Source organism: Ranitomeya variabilis, chromosome 6 (genome assembly GCF_051348905.1).
Source record: "Ranitomeya variabilis isolate aRanVar5 chromosome 6, aRanVar5.hap1, whole genome shotgun sequence".
Taxonomy (NCBI): domain Eukaryota; kingdom Metazoa; phylum Chordata; class Amphibia; order Anura; family Dendrobatidae; genus Ranitomeya; species Ranitomeya variabilis.
In genome coordinates, this window is record NC_135237.1 from 66,288,731 (window position 1) to 66,306,240 (window position 17,510).

The 17,510-nt window shown below is 43.7% G+C and overlaps 1 protein-coding gene across 1 annotated transcript in view; it reads left to right on the top strand.

Moving 5' to 3' along the window:
• Window positions 1-17,510, top strand: part of LMBR1 (limb development membrane protein 1) — a 159,967-nt gene that overhangs the window by 141,696 nt on the left and 761 nt on the right. The window contains exons 13-16 of the mRNA XM_077268604.1: window positions 2,967-3,040; window positions 6,039-6,129; window positions 8,421-8,487; window positions 16,655-16,816. Of these exons, the coding sequence (XP_077124719.1) occupies window positions 2,967-3,040; window positions 6,039-6,129; window positions 8,421-8,487; window positions 16,655-16,816 (394 nt within the window). The remainder of the gene's footprint in view (window positions 1-2,966; window positions 3,041-6,038; window positions 6,130-8,420; window positions 8,488-16,654; window positions 16,817-17,510) is intronic.

The window sequence follows — 17,510 nt, forward strand, 5'->3', positions numbered from 1 at the left end:
AACATTAAGCTTAAGATTAATAGGGGTGCCCAAACTTTTTCATATAACTGTGTATATATATATATACATATACATTTTTTTTTTATTTACAGCTTTTTAGACAAAGTTGCTGGTTTTCGTGTGCACTATTGATTTGTGAAATAAAAAATTTAAACGAGGGTTGCTCCTATTAAGGAACAGCTATTATAAATATACTGATATGACTTTTTAATTTTGCTGTTTTAATATACAGTATTTTATTTTAACCTTAGAGACAAAGTATGATTATTATTTTTTTTTCATTTTCTACACTTCCCACACGGAAGGAATTAGATTTCTTCCCTTTGTAAATTAATCTGTAAGCTTTTTTGTGTCTACCTACATTTAGCAGTGAGCTTTTGCTTGTCGGCTTTGTATTTGTGTAGAAACCTGCACAGGTGTAAGAACAATTTCATGAAACAAGCTGTTGTCTGTGTTTTACATTTTTGGCATCAGTGGCACATTCTCCTTTAGAACCTGCCCTAAATTTTCTCATGATACCTGCAAGACGGCTTTGGTGGATGTCTGCGAGTCAGAGAAAGCTGGATTCCGGCCAGTTCTCTGATCTCATCGTATGGAGGAATTAATTCATGTTCTGCAAGAATCATTAAGACATTCTTAAAGAAATTATCTTACTTTAGTAGTTACACTTCATACTTTCAGATAATGTTTAATTGGTTCTACTGTTGTGTGGGTCCATCTATATAGGTATACACATACTCACTCGTCAAAATTGCAATTTTGACAACAAGAAGAAAAAGTTGTGGCGTTATGGAAATCATAGGATAGATAGACATGTTAATGGAATGCAAACAGCAGACTGATGGAGAGAAAATTCTCAAAACGTCTCGGTTTATTCAGTATTCAATATGCGCCCCACACACACAAATTCCCGCACTTGCATGCCTTGGCTGCTATCATTAAGGATATTAATGGTAGTCTGAGGAATGTTCTGCAGCTCCGAATGCTCTTGAGCAGGTAAATCATCAAGATCCACTGCTGGCAGCTCCCTTTGCAATTGCCGACCAATAATGTCTCAGATGTGCTTGATTGGAGACAAGTCCAGAGATGATGCAAGCCATGGTAGCACATTTAGGCCACTCCGGCTGCTCACAGTAACACAAGCAACATGTGGCTTAGTGTTGTCATGTTGAAACAGGTTCCACAAGATGGATACAGCTACTGCACAATATGCCACCTCACATCATATTAACTTATGTAGGACCAGTGTGTTGTTTCCTCGTGAAGGCTTCTTTGCATTGCCCAAGTGATGTGCAGACCATTCTCCAGCTATCATTGCAACCTCCGTACCAGCCACCATTGCCATCTTGCTCTGCACCATGATCACATTTGAGAGCGGTGGCATGAGGTCATTGGACACCTGTAGCCGGACATCTGTCTCATTGCCCAATGTTGTGCAAGCAATTAATGATAGTTTGTATAGACATTATGCCATTCTTCTGATGATCCGTCTTTGCAGAGGTTCACTTCTGTACACCTTTTGCTATCATTCCAGTTTATCGCTGTTCTCCAACTACTGGGATGAACAACGTTTCACAATGCAGAGTGTCTCCGTTCAAGAATTCCATTCCTGTCCATTGGTGATCAGTAGCACGTTGACGAACAGCAGGCATCGCACAATATTTGATCCAATATGAAGTTTCCGTAGGCTAAAAAGTTTGCTTTCAATCTGGCGCTCATGCCCCTCCAACATGCCACAGGAGGACTAGCGCCAGGAGCTTGATATCTTGCGGATCTTAGTGACATTCGCCACTTACGCCATCTGCATGAAAATACGGCTCGTACTTCTTGATGTTGCATTTTCACTATTGAGGCCTGTGTATATACGTATGAATATATAATATTAGATCCGTAACCCCCAAGCTGTATGCTTACTGTTTTTTGAGCATTTTTTCTTTTAGTGTAGGAGAGTGTGCTTACAATCCTGCGGACAGAAGAGTGGAGCAGGAAAGTTCTGGGTAACCAGTGATCTACCCGAAACCCCCCAAAATCTCCATCATGTCTGTATTGCACCCTTTTCCTGCATTCTAACAAAGACCTTTTTCTTGCTGCTTAGCAATTTCTGAGTAAATGTAAAATTAACTTTAAGTCCTGGGCTCACACTATGTAAATCAGTAGGTAAATAGATGAGATGGGGCTTAATGAGTGACATGTAAGAGTGACGTTACCGTTTATTTGCAAATCTCGCAGGTAGCTGAAATCTGTGTCACTGCTGCCCCCCCGACATCACTGTGCATTATCAAGGGGGCAGAACGTCACGCACATGGGCAACATTTGCAACAAGCCGGTGGTGACGTTGCAGTTACAAATCAGGTCACTTACGCCCACAGGGGCGTTCTTACATGGTGAGAGGAAGGATTGGTTTGGAAAGCAACGCCTCCCCTTCGCACCGACTAGTAACCCACTGATTTACATAACGCAAGCTCAGGGTTACAGTCAATTTTTACACTTATCAATTGCTAAGCAGCAAAAATGGGCTTGTTAATGCAGGAAAAGGATGCATTACAGGCATGGTGGCAGTTTAGGTGGGCTAGAGCCGCTGATAGGTTCCCTTTAATAAAAAAACATGCCTGTAGCCACCACTAGAGGAAGCCCTGATTCTTGTTTCATACTGTTATATATTGAACTCAGTAACTGCACAGTAAGCATTGTACTCCCTCCACCGGTGTCTCCAGGGAGCATTACTTTGCAAAAACTGAAATCTGCTACGTAAATTGACATGCTGCAGGTGTAAAATTCACAGAACTTCGCTGCAGATCTTTTTATTTTTTTTATTTTTAGTTAGAACACTTTTGCTACAGTGTGGAGTGCATTTGTCCTGAAAATCTGTTGCGTATTTGACCCATGTTGGCGTAGCTTTCCTATCGAAATGAAGTCGATATATTGTATTATATTTTGTGATCACATTTTTGTATTTTTTTCCCCAGGGCCCAGGTATTGGAAATGCATCGCTATTCAGATTTGGATTTGTTGGCGCTACTTTGGAAATCATTTTAATTTTGTATCCTTTCTATGCTGGTCACTTATACATGTGTAGGCTTTTTTTCAGACTGTTTTATTCAATCCTATCAATAAATTGTGGCCTCATGCTGTCATAGAATCATAGAGTGTTAGAGATGGATGGGACCTCCAGGGTCATCGCGTCCAACCCTCTGCTCAGTGCAGGATTCACTAAACCATCTCAGACAGATGTCTGTCCAGCCTCTGTTTGAAGACTTCCATTGAAGGAGAACTCACCACCTCTCATGGCAGCCGTTCCACTCATTGATTGCCGTCACTGTCAAAAAGTGTTTTCTAATATCTAATCTGTATCTTCTCCCTTTCAGTTTTGTCCCATTGCTGCTTGTGTTTCTATGTGCAAATGAGAATGATGATCCCTCTACACTGTGACAGCCCTTCAGATATTTGTAGACGGCTATTAAGTCTCCTCTTAGCCTTCTTTTTTGCAAGGTAAACATTCTCAGATCCTTTAACCGTTCCTCGTAGGACATAGTTTGCAGTCCGCTCACCATCCTGGTAGCTCTTCTTTGAACTTGCTCCAGTTAAGGAAAGGAGTCACTATAGCGGTTTACATCCCCATGTGTGTGGTCACTGAAAGTCTTTTCCAAATGCTCAGATGGTTATTTTGCAAGTCTTTTAGGGTTGGACAAGTAAAAAATTTGTGGCCTAACCTGTACATGGGCTTAGATGATTCACTCTAATCTTAGACTAGATATCTGATGTGCAACCATCACAGTAAGGGTATGTGCACACGATGCGGAAAATGCTGCGGATCTGCAGCGTTTCCGCAGCTGCGGGTCCGCAGCAGTTTCCCATGAGTTTACATTTCAATGTAAACTTATGGGAAACAAAAAACACTGTGCACATGCTGCAGAAAAAAACGCGCGGAAACTCAGCGGTTTACATTCCGCAGCATGTCACTTCTTTCTGCAGATTCCACAGTGGTTTTAGGTTTTACAGCTGCACCTATGGAAAACCGCAGGTGTAAAACCGCAGTGAAAATCGCAGAAAACCCGCGGTAAATCAGCGATAAATCTGCAGCAAAAACGCAGCGTTTTTGCCCTGCAGATTTATCAAATCTGCTGCTTAAAAATCCGCAGTAGACCAGAATACGTGTGCACATAGCCTAAGTCGCTGTTCACATTACCTTTCTGGCACACACTTGTGCCTCTGCCCGAGGTTCTGTCTGAAGCTCTGAATAATGAGGCAGAGTGAATCACTTTATATTCCATCTGGCATCCGTTTTGGCAGTGTCATTTAGGCAGAAAGAAGTAGAGTAAGGCCTGGATCACATTGGCCGCACATCGCAGCTTCCATCTTTTTTTTTGGAGGGGGAGGGGGGGAAGACAAGATACGTGAATATTGTAAATCATTTCTATTCCTCTTTTCTAAAATGTATTACCCCTGCTCCTAATGACCTTTTTGGAGGGGGGGAGGGGTTAAAAACTGCTTTTCCAATGTGTTAGTTTGGAGCAAAAGTTGGGTTATAAAACCTACGTAGTAACAATGCAGGTGTCACTGCCTTCATTGTTCTGGAAGAACCTTTAGCATTAGAAAGTTATAGGGACATGGGCAGCAGCCCCGTTTCTGTTTTGGCGTCAGCCTTGATGAAGGGGGCTGGCTTAATTAACTAAATGATTAAAAAGTATATTAAGATGTTTAAATCTTTTACATTTTGTGTCGACAACCACTGTACTAATCATCAATGTTTTTTATACATATATAAATGTGTACATGGGTCTAATTATGTGTAAGTACTGTAATGGGGTGTACATTTTATATACAGCCAACCATTGTAGCGGGAGATTAGTAGAAGCTCTGCAGTGCTAGGATATTGCTAGACTCCCACTGGCGGCACCCTGGCCACTGGCGGCACCCTGGCCACCTGCGGCACCCTGGCCACCAGCTGTATAGGGAGCTAGCACTGACTCTAGTCACTTCCTTGGAGCCACACTGCAGTTTCCTGCACATTGGGGAGCTGGGACTCATCTGTACAGGGTAAAAAAAAGTGAATGAGATGGATCTGTTTCATTCTTAGTATATGTGGGGGTCCTGCAAACCCTTTTAAGCACTTTGGACAGTGGAATACATTATTTCATAGGGAGATGCCCCATTTGACACTATTGTGCAAATCTTGTAATGTCATCATCCATAGACACTGCTAGATGCCAAGTTATAGTTTACCATGCAATAAAATTAGCCTGGTTAAAGAATATATGAATTACCTTTTTAAATGTATTTGTAACTCATAAAATAGAAATAAAGTTAAAGTTTGTCTTACTCAAGAAAAGTAAGTAAGAGAGAAAACCTAAATCAGTGGTCATTTTGGCAAGTAAGAACAAATTTGATATAATTTTAATGGGGCAATAATTTTGGACTATAGGGAAAACCGTGTCAGGAAGATAAGTATAACTTTTCTATTACATAGTTTAAAATGGACCTGGTGTTTCATAGATTGTAAATCGTCCATTTCCACTTTTTACTTTCTTCTTTAGGCCTTAATATTTTTGAGGGATTGACCTCTCGGCCATTGGATGATTTGTCTGGCTTTTTTCATGGTTGTTTGTGGTGGGTTCCTGTTGGAGATAGACGGCTGGATTAGGTGCACCTATGGTTAGAAACGGTTTATGGTACACCATGGACGAGTGGGGGCGCCAATGTCTGATATTTCCACCAGGTAGGGTGCCTTTTTCAGCTATTTGGGATTTTTTTTTTTCTTTTTAATTTTAGGTGTACAGAAGTCTCCATGAGAGGAGATACCGTTTTGCTGACACATTACAGCTGCACTTTTCTTATGTTGTTTGGCAATTGAAGAGGCAATGTCTTCTGTCTGATTCACATCCGTCTCCTGGAATGACGGGAGGGTGTGAATCCGTCAGGTTTGCCCCACTACAGGCAGTTAAGGTGTTTTGTGCATCCATCAGACGTTACCGAGTGCTTGAGCAAGTGTGCTGTACTCTTCCCGAGTGGCTCCTCCATTATTCTTAACCGTCACGCAGCTATCTGATGGTTTCCTCTGTGGTCGGCTTCTACAGCCTGCGTTTTTTTGGAATTTTTATACCAAGGAAAGATGACACAACAATGACCAAGGTAAGAGAAGAAGCTGTATGATAGATAATGGTTATCCCCATCATACTTTTCGCCACCCACTCAAAATCCACCAGCCAAGCTTCTGGCAGCGATCGGCATTTGTTTGTTATCTCCGTAAACAGAACAAACTGAAAGATTTTCTAAATGCGGAGTGAGTGGGAAAAGGGGATGTGCGCTCTGTTTAATTTGGACGCCATCCATTCATTCGATAAAAAGGGAGAGACTGCAATTACTGGGCTTGTTAACCAGCCATAGAAACGGTGAAAGGGAGTTTTCTTTCTTCCCAAAGGACCGTATTGCTAATGAGTAACTTTGTGCGAACTGTACTTCACTCAGCCGGCTTGAAGTCTGAAGAACCTCGGCTACTGCGAGGAATACAGGCCGTCATTCACATTGAAATCATTAAAATAAGACTGGAGGGGCCCATTCAATTACATCTTCCAAGTTAAGGCTAATTTGACAGGACAATCTGACACCAGGCTGAGAAGAATGAAACTGTTAAGTAATGCTTTGACACAGATGTATACATTTATTTTTGTTGGATATTCCCACAAGCTGGCTGAGGAGGTCAGTAACTAAGGAGCAAGCATTGTCCTGTTTAATTGCCCATATGACTTTTTTTTTTTTCCCCATTCTCTCTTCTCCTTTTTCTGGTGTCGCTTCTACTCTCGGCTGGACTATAGTTACAGTACTCCAATTTACTCCTTGAAAGTTAATGATTTGGAGAGTCCATTTTATTTTAAGCACGGTAGTACCCCTTTAAACAGTTACATGGACTTGCTCAAAAGATTGTTCAGATTATGATTCAAAATTTACCAAATGAACAGAATAGAGATTGAGTTCTGATCCAGGTGTGATTTCAAGACCTGTTCCTAGCCAAAAATATATATATATTTTTAATATAAAAGTGACCCTTGGGCTCATCCCTAAGGTATGTGCACACGGCATCTTTTTCAGGCACATTTCGCCCGATGCGCCGTCATTTGGTGACAGAGGAATATTGGCAGTGTTGAGCATGCGCACTTCTTTCCATTCATTCTCTGAGCCCTGTTCTTGAAATCAGTAGGGCTTTCCGTGGTCATATCCCCATCTATAAATTAATTATCCACTATCCTTTTGATATGGGATAACTTAAGCCCAGTAGAAAATCAAAATATTATCCCCATTTAACTTTTCCTGCTGCATTTGTGAATATTTGTGAAAGTATCAGTCTAGCCTGCTTGATAATTAGTTTAAGTCCGACTCTTCCTCTCCAAAGAGGCAATTTTGAATAATTTCCAAGTCAAGCATTGATTGGCCAATAAGTCTCCTTACACTGACATGTCAGGCATGTCAGTCTCCACAAGAAGAGATATTACCCCGTAGACCCCAGTCAGAGGCCTCTCGTATAGCTAAATCAGGTCTCATGCTATTCACTGAGCAGGGGCAACATCCCAAAACACATGCTTGTAAATTGATAGAAGAAGACTAGAACTCTAGTGCCACCTATAGGAAGCAGCGATCCTAAAAGTCAACCCTTTAACGAGCCTTGTCAATGACTTAAGATAAAAGCCAAGCCAGAATCTCCGTTTGCAGGCACAGTGTTTCGGTGTACTGCCCTTCATCAGTGCAAAGTGTGAGATCTCGTTTGGCTTGGTGAGAGGTGTCTGACCTAAGTCATGTGGCAAGACTCATTAGAGGGTCAATACTGACTTTGGGATTACTACTTCTAAAAGTTGGCATTAGAGTTCTAGTCTTCTTCCTCTCTTAAGAGACTATTTACAAATTTAATTTCCCAGAGCAGCATTGCAAGACTTAAAGGTCTCCACATCTTGACATGTCACTCTTTGCAAGGAGAAACGTTAACCCTAGGAGCCCGGTCAGAAACCTCAAACCCAGCCAAACCAGATTTCACACTTTACACTGACGATGGGCAGTACCCCAAAACATACTGTCTGAAAATTGATATTCTGGTTTGGCTTTTATCCCAAGTCATGTGGCAAGGCTTGTTATGGGGTTGATATTGACTTTTACGATTGCTTATTCCAGTAGGCGGCGCTAGAGTTTAAGTCCTCCAACTCTCTGAGGCAACTTGCATATTAATTTCCTGGAAGAGCACTGCATGGCCAATAAGTCTCCTTACACTGACATGTCAAGCATCTCATTCTCCACAATGAGATGCGTTACCCCATAGACCATAATTGGGTCTTAAAATCTTAACAATGTTAGCCATGTCCTGTTTGTAATATGATTGATGGATACCATCAAGTTCAGTCAGTAGGAAATTGTAATGTGTGTTTCTTCTATCGCAGATTATTGGTAACTGTGTTTCTATCCTGGTGCTAAGTTCAGCTCTACCGGTCATGTCCAGAACATTGGGTAGGTCTGTTTTTTTTTTATTTTAATGCGGTTATCAATTTTGTTAGATTTCTGTGAAATGTGGTCTGAAACATTGCATATTTAAATTTTTCTGCTCCGGCTGTTGATTAAGACCTGCTTGTTCAAGCTTTCAGACCTGCACTGACGCATAATGTAAAAACCAACCATTCAAAAGACTTGTCTTGCCAGAGATATGGTGCCATGTCCCTATAATGGCCATCCAGATTGCCTTATTGACAGGTGAACTTCCAGACGTGGTGGGTCTTTTGGCTCAATCACTTTATCTAGCTGATGATTATTACAATACAGTTACTTTACACCGATTATATAAGAAAATTTACATCTGGCCAAACAACAAAAGACAAATTAATGTTTTGCATTTTAAGTTTTTCGGTAATAGCCTATTGAATATTTGTTCCTATAATTGAAGATATTTTCAACCATTCCCCTGATTTTCAAATCCATTGACAGTTTTTCTGATTAGAGATACTTGAGCCTGTTCTAAATGATTAAGGCCACATTCACACTATCAGTATTTGGTCAGTATTTCACATCAGTATTTGTCAGCCAAAACCAGGAGTGGGTGATAAATACAGGATTGGTGACGTGTTTCTATTATACTTTTCTTCTGATTGTTCCACTCCTGGTTTTGGCTTACAAATACTGATGTAAAATACTGACCAAGTACTGATAGGCCATGTTCACACTTTGCGGGTTTTACCGCAGATCCGCGGCGATTTTGATTCTGCGGGTCCGCAGCAGTTTCCATAGCGTTTACATTAACATGTAAACCCTATGGAAACCGCAAACCGCAGTGCACATGCTGCGGGAAAAAACGCGCAGAAACGCAGCGGTTTACAACCCGCAGCATGTCACTTCTTTGTGCAGAATCGCAGCGATTCTGCACCCATAGAAATGCATTGATCCGCTAACTTCCCGCATGGGGCTGTGCCCACGATGCGGGAAGTAAGCGGATAATGTGCAGTTGCTACCCGGGGTGGAGGAGAGGAGACTCTCCTCCAGGCCCTGGGAAGCATAAATAGTGTAAAAAAAAAAAAAAAGAATTAAAATAAAAAATGATGCTATACTCACCTCTCAGCGCTGCATGCGGCTGTCCAGTCTCAGTTGCTGTGCGAGCCGGGCCTGAGATGACGTCGCGGTCACATGACCGTGACGTCACGAAGGTCCTTCTCGGCACAGCATCTTTGGAACCGGACCACCGTGTGCAGCGCCGAGGAGATCCGGACATCAGAGGGTGAGTATAACCAATTTTTATTATTTTTAAAGGGCACCTGTCACCCCGTTTTTTTGAATCTGCAGGGCAAAACCGCTGCGGTTATCCCTGCAGATTTATCGCGGTTTGTTTTGCGATTTCCGCTGCGGAATTACTCCTATACTATTGATGCTGCATATGCAGCAATATGCAGCATCAATAGTAATGTTAAAGGGAACCTGTCACCCCGTTTTTTGAAGATGAGCTAAAAATAGCGTTAAATAGGGGCAGAGCTGGGCGTTACATTAGTGTCTTTGTGTGCCTTTATAACCTACCTAAGCTGCCGAAATACCTTTGTAAAGTCGCCGTTTTCTGCTGTCACTCATGCTGGTCTGGTCATATGGGCGTGGTGACAGCGCTGTTTCTCCCCCAGAATCCTGCTCATCATTACGTTGGTGGCGTAGTGGTGTGCGCATGTCCAAAGCGAAGATCCACTGCCCAGGAGATTCAAAACAGCGCGGTCTTCGCTATTCGCCGTTTACCGGTGGGCGCGGCCATCTTTCCTGTGGCCGCGCGTGCGCAGATGGAGCGCTCTGCTGCCCGGGGCTTCAGGAAAATGGCCGCCGCGATCTCCATCTGCGCACGCGCGGCATCCCGTGGCCATTTTCCTGAAGCCGCGGCCAGCACTCGGCTTCAGGAAAATGGCCGCCGCGATCTCCATCTGCGCACGCGCGGCATCCCGTGGCCATTTTCCTGAAGCCGCGGCCAGCAGAGCGCCGCTTCTGCGCACGCGCGGCCAAAGGAAGATGGCCGCGCCCACCGATCACCAATGAAATAGTGCACATCGCGCTCTTTCCACTCCCCTGTGCAGTGGATTCGGGACCTTGGACATGCGCACACCACTACGCCACCAACGGAAAACTAAGCAAAATCTGGGGGAAGACACCACGCCCTTTTGACCAGACCAGCCTGATTGACAGGCGAAAACGACTACTTTGGTAATGTATTTCGGCAGTATAGGTGGGGAATCGGGGTCCACAAACTACACTATTGTAATGCACAGCTCAGGCCCTATTTAACAGTATTTTTATCTCATACGGAAAAAACGGGGTGACAGGTGCCCTTTAAACGGTTTGTCTAATCACAACATATTGATGACCTCTCCGCAAGATCATTCATAAATATTAGATCTTTGGGGGTCCTACACTTGGCACCCCTACTAATCGGGTGTTTTTTTTCCTCAAGTGAATGCTAGATGTAACGCTGCCAACAGCTGCAAAGCATAGCTCCTTTCCGGTACATTAGCTATGCTTTGTTTCTCCATTCCAGTGGGCCGCGCTGGACCCCCCTGGATCTGATATTTGTGTTTTGACTTGTGGACAGCCCATCAATATAACTGAACTCCCCTGTTTACCAAATTATCGTATTTTCCAGTCTATAAGACTCACATTTCCCCCCCCCCCCCCCCCAAATTTGGGAAAATTCGGGTGCGTCTTATAATCCGAATGTAGTTTACCGGGGTCTGCGGCTGCGGGGGAACAATGTCTCAGGAGGTAGGGTCGCTGCTGCAGGAAGCTGGCGGTGGCAGGAGTGGGGCGATGCTGCGGGTCTCAGAGTGGGAGGAGGGTGTGTTCAGTGATGCAAAGCTGTGGCTGGCCCCGGACTTCCACAAAATGTATGTGGAGTTCCCACACTTTCCATCCTTTTCACTGCGGTGAACTTTAGGGAAAATGGCTTCCGGAGGTGGCGCATATGCAGATGCAGATTGAAATCTCTGCTCCCAAGATCTCCATGTGCGCATGTGCTGCCTACGATGGTCATTTTCCCAAAGTCCACCACAGTGAAAAGGATGGAAAGTGCGGGGAATCTGCAGACACATTTTCTGAATACCCGGGGCCAGCCACAGCTGCTTACTACCGAACACGCCCTCCTCCCAGTCTGGGACCCGCAGCATCGCCCCACTCCTGCCGCTCCGAGCTTCCTGCAGAAGCAACCCTGTCTCGTGGTACTCCGCTCCACTGCGGCCAACCCCCTCCCCACTGTATGCTACCGTAAAAGCGGACTGTAAAACGCACCCTTGTTTTATTAAAACATTTTTTTTCCTATTTTCCACCCCAAAATTTGGGGTGCATCTTATGGTCCGTAAAATACGGTATTTTAGAGTCAAATGTGAGGCCATGTGTCCAAAATGCTAAAGCTTGACCAAACCTGGCTCATGCAAAAGACAATGATCCCAAGTTTACCAATAGATTTACATCAGAATGGCGTGAAAAAAAAAAAAGTCCAAAAAAACTCCAGACCTCAACCCAATTGAGCTGCTGTGGCGAAACTTTAATAGCGCTGTGCATAAATGAATGTCGACAGACCACGTAATAAAGAAGTGGGGCAAAATTCCTCCAGAACGATGTGAGACACTGATGGTCCTACAGAAAATGATTAATTCATGTTATTGCTGCCAAAGGTGGTTCTACAAGTTGATTCATGAGGTGTACTTAATTTTTCACACTCTGCTTTTGCATTTTGACCAAGTTTTGGTAAATAGAAAATTACACTGTCATTTATTTTTGTGTTTTTGTTAATCTAAGGTTGCACTTAACTAATTTTAAGACTATCTAAGGACCGTGTTTTGTCTTTTACTATTATGTTGTGCTACATAAAACAATACAGTTCAAAGAGTTTTTCTCATGACTGCATATATGTACTACTCGTATTTATTAGGCTATGTGCACACGTCAGGATTTCTTGCAGAAATTTCCTGAACAAAACCGGACATTTTCTGCAAGAAATCCGCATGCTTTTTTTTCCACATTTTTCTTGCCTTTTTTGTGCGTTTTTTTTTGCGGATTTTTCCGGAGGTTCCCAATGCAATAATATAGTGGGAAATCCGCAAAATTAATGAAGATGCTGCGTTTTTTACCGCGATGCGTTTTTTTCCATATGGACAAAAATTACGAAATGCATTCTAAATGATGGGATGCATATGTATGTGTTTTTTATGCGTTTTTTTATCGCGAAAAAAACGCGAAAAATCTGTAACGTGTGCACACAGCCTTACAGAAATATAACATTGGGGCAGCTTTGAAGGAGAAGGTCGTGTTTTTATCCTTGTCAATTTTTCGACGTGCCCTTTCCTTTTTTTTTTTTTGCACAGAACGGATTAATTCTTCTGTCTTTTAACCAGAGAAAAAAAGTATTAATCTGTGTGAGTAAACAGATATAAAAATACTGTGGGAACTAACAAATAGCCTTTGTGTGGCCGTTCCCTCTTTGCGCGTTTCTAAAGCTGATTTTGCGCACAGAATAATACAAGATTGTCGGTAACAGTTGGTAGTAATGTACACTGGTCATTGAGAGGAAGGGCGCTTGCTGGGCACAATTGTTGTTACAAAGAAAACAAATTAATAGCAAAAGCCACTTTTTTTTTTTCTTGCCTCGCAAACCACATTCCTGAAGAGTTTGCCATAGAGATAAATAAAAGAATAAGATAGAAGGATGGTACAATTAGAAGACGGCTAACAAATGCACAGACACAGCTGTCCAAACAGGATTAATAGACTGCATTAGGGTACAGTGAGTCATGTGGCGCTTTGCAAAATATCAACATGCATCGCACTACATGTTCTGCCTGCTGCTCCTCTATAGATGAAAGGCAAGAACTACGCTAAACACATTCATGGTCTTCTCACACTGCTATATATGTGTACTTTTTTTTTCAATTTAAAGAAGTAACAGGACTGACCATGATGGGAAAGGCAAACTGAAAGAAGGACAAGTCATAAAGTAATTCAGCATTAAATAGAGAAAGACACTTTAGCGGTGGAGAACCCTCTGCAGCTTCCCAGTACATGAGCTTTCTTAAAAAAAAGAAATAAAATAAATCAAAAGCATTTTTAAGAGCATTCAGTTGCAGGTAGTTATCTTTTTAATTTCCTTTTATGACTCTCATATTCGTATAACTTCTGTGTTACAGAAGCAGAATAATAAACCAGGGCGACAGAAAAATGCACCAATGTGTCAGTCAGTGGCATAACTAGAATCAAGATGGGCCCTGGTGCAAGATTTAGACTGTCGCCCCTCTTTCTGCCCCATGTTGGTCAGATGTATGGGCTCTTGTAGCGTTCTAAATCCTATAAATACATTTCAAGCCACTGTATGTCCCTTATCTTGGGGCCCCATTCAGGTATACACATATATATATATGTCTCCTAACCTGGTATATATTCCCTTATCCTGGTATATATGTCCCCATTCTGCCACTGTTCTTTTAATGCATAGAAAAAAAACCACGATCCTACTCGCCTTCCCTCCACTGCGTCTCCGCTCGGCGTCCTCTTCTGAGGCTGGCAGCTGACTTTAGCGTACAAGCGTCAAAAACCAATGACTACACTGCCAGGCACCACCAGTTACATGCACGCCAACGTCAGCTGGTGGCCTCTGATTGGCTAGCAGTGTGTATCGCAGCGCTGCAAGCAATACACTAAAGCTGAATGTGCGTCAGTGGATTCACATCCAGTTGAAATGCCCTGCACGGGTTCAGTCGTGACCTCTGTGACAGCCAAAGTTACGCCCCCCCGGTGTCGGTGATATTTTCTTTAGATCACCTCGTGAGCAGTAAAACATCATTAGCCTCTTAACCATCATGCCTGTTTAGGACTTAAGGACTAGGGATTTTTTTATGTTGTCTTTTTCCAAGATCTATAACTTTTAGGAGTGCTTTTTTTTGCATAAATTTTTGCACAAGAAAAAAATCCACTTTTGTTTTAAAAATTCTGTAAGACAGCAATTCTTCAGGAGCACAGTATAGAACATGATGGACAGGCATGAGATGTGTGGCTGTCTAGTGGCAGGAGCCCAGTATAGAACATGGAGAGGCAGGAGACATGTGGCTGTCTAGCGACAGGAGCACAGTATAGAAAATGATGGACAGACAGGGAGATGTGTGGCTGTCTAGCGGCATGAGCACAGTATAGAACATGATGGAGAGGCAGGAGATGTGTGGCTGTCTAGTGGCAGGAGCCCAGTATAGAACATGATGGAGAGGCAGGAGATGTGTGGCTGTCTAGTGGCAGCAGCACAGTATAGAACATGATGGAGAGGCAGGAGATGTGTGGCTGTCTAGTGGCAGGAGCCCAGTATAGAACATGATGGAGAGGCAGGAGATGTGTGGCTATCTAGTGGCAGGAGCCCAGTATAGAACATGATGGAGAGGCAGGAGATGTTTGGCTGTCAAGTGGCAGGAGCCCAGTATAGAACATGATGGAGAGGCAGGAGATGTGTGGCTGTCGGGTGGCAGGAGCCCAGTATAGAACATGATGGAGAAGCAGGAGATATGTGGCTGTCTAGTGGCAGGAGCACAGTATAGTACCGTGTTCCCCAACTCCGGTCCTCAAGAGCCACCAACAGGTCATGTTTTCAGGATTTCCTTAGTATTGCACAGGTGATAATTGCATCACCTGTGCAATACTAAGGAAATCCTGAAAACATGACCTGTTGGTGGCTCTTGAGGACCAGAGTTGGGAAACACTGGTACAGAACATGATGGACAGGCAGGAGATGTTTGGCTGTCCAGTGGCAGGAGCCCAGTATAGAACATGATGGAGAGGCAGGAGATGTGTGGCTGTCCAGTGGCAGGAGCCCAGTATAGAACATGATGGAGAGGCAGGAGATGTGTGGCAGGAGCACAGTACAGAACATGATGGAGAGGCAGGAGATGTGGGGCAGGAGCACAGTATAGAACATGATGGAGAGGCAGGAGATGTGTCGGTGTCTAGTGGCAGGAGCACAGTATAGAACATGATAGAGAGGCAGGAGATGTGTGGCTGTCTTGTGGCAGGAGCACAGTATAGAACATGACAGAGAGGCAGGAGATGTGTGGTTGTCTAGTGGCAGGAGCACGGTATAGAACATGATGGACAAACAGGGAGATGTGTGGCTGTCCAGTGGCAGGAGCACGGTATAGAACATGATGGACAGACAGGGAGATGTGTGGCTGTCTAGTGACAGGAGCACGGTATAGAACATGATGGACAGACAGGGAGATGTGTGACTGTCTAGTGGCAGGAGCACAGTATAGAACATGGAGAGGCAGGAGATGTGTGGCTGTCTTGTGGCAGGAGCACAGTATAGAACATGACAGAGAGGCAGGAGATGTGTGGTTGTCTAGTGGCAGGAGCACGGTATAGAACATGATGGACAAACAGGGAGATGTGTGGCTGTCCAGTGGCAGGAGCACGGTATAGAACATGATGGACAGACAGGGAGATGTGTGGCTGTCTAGTGGCAGGAGCACGGTATAGAACATGATGGACAGACAGGGAGATGTGTGACTGTCTAGTGGCAGGAGCACAGTATAGAACACGGAGAGGCAGGAGATGTGTGGTTGTCTAGCGGCAGGAGCACAGTATAGAACATGGTAAGGCAGGAGATGTGTGGCTGTCTAGCGGCAGGAGCACAGTATAGAACATGATGGAGAGGCAGGAGATGTGTGGCTGTCTAGCGGCAGGAGCACAGTATAGAACATGATGGAGAGGCAGGAGATGTGTGGCTGTCTTGTGGCAGGAGCACAGTATAGAACATGATGGACAGGCAGGGAGATGTGTGGCTGTCTAGTGCCAGGAGCACAGTATAGAACATGATGGAGAGGCAGGGGATGTGTGGCTGTCTAGTGCCAGGAGCACAGTATAGAACATGGAGAGGCAGGAGATGTGTGGCTGTCTAGTGGCAGGAGCACAGTATAGAACATGATGGAGAGGCAGGAGATGTGTGGCTGTCTAGTGGCAGGAGCACAGTATAGAACATGACAGAGAGGCAGGAGATGTGTGGCTGTCTAGCGGCAGGAGCACGGTATAGAACATGATGAAGAGGCAGGAGATGCCCGATTGTATAGGCCAGCACTTGTAAGAAAATAGACCAGACTACTGCTATAACCTCTCATTTTCTGTTCTGTACATACAGGAATCACTAGATTCGATCTATTGGGTGACTTCGGGAGATTTAACTGGCTGGGGAACCTCTACATTGTTCTTACATACAATTTTATATTTGCCATTGTGACGACGCTGTGCTTAGTGCGCAAATTCACCTCCGCTGTCCGGGAAGAGCTGTTAAAAGCAATAGGTAATGTGTAATTTTTATTTCATTACTGGATTATGCCGGTGTTCTCCAAACAGTAGCTCTAGAGCCACATATGTAGATCCTAATAAAGACCAGTACCAGTAAAGTCCTAGCACTAGAGTCAAAGCCATATCACTGCAGGTGGCTGTCTACAAATACCTGCTTTTAATTGTACTGATTCTGTTCTGCTTTGTGTCCCTCACCACTCCCATCCAGTTCTGCTGCCTTCCTGTTACCTCTCAGGCTGCATAACTGCCAATTGCTCCTGCTGCCATTTGCTTGGTCAGTGTCTGCACTGAGCAGATGCATGCTCCATCTAATGTAGGAGATGTAGGATGCTGTGCGGCAAAATGGTCTTTGGCGCTTTATAATTGATCGAAGAGCCAGAATTGTCTGTTGTGGGCAAAATGGTCCCATGTTCTAAACCTCCTTGACTATTGGATTGCAGCGTAGAAGTCCTGGTGTACAGTACAGACCAAAAGTTTGGACACATCTTCTCATTTAAAGATTTTTCTGTATTTTCATGACTAAGAAAATTGTACATTCACTGAAGGCATCAAAACTATGAATTAACACATGTGGAATTATAGACTTAACAAAAAAGTGTGAAACAACTGAAAATATGTCTTATATTCTAGGTTCTTCAAAGTAGCCATTTTTTGCTCATCTCTATGTTAATTCTGTGTGGCACTGCACA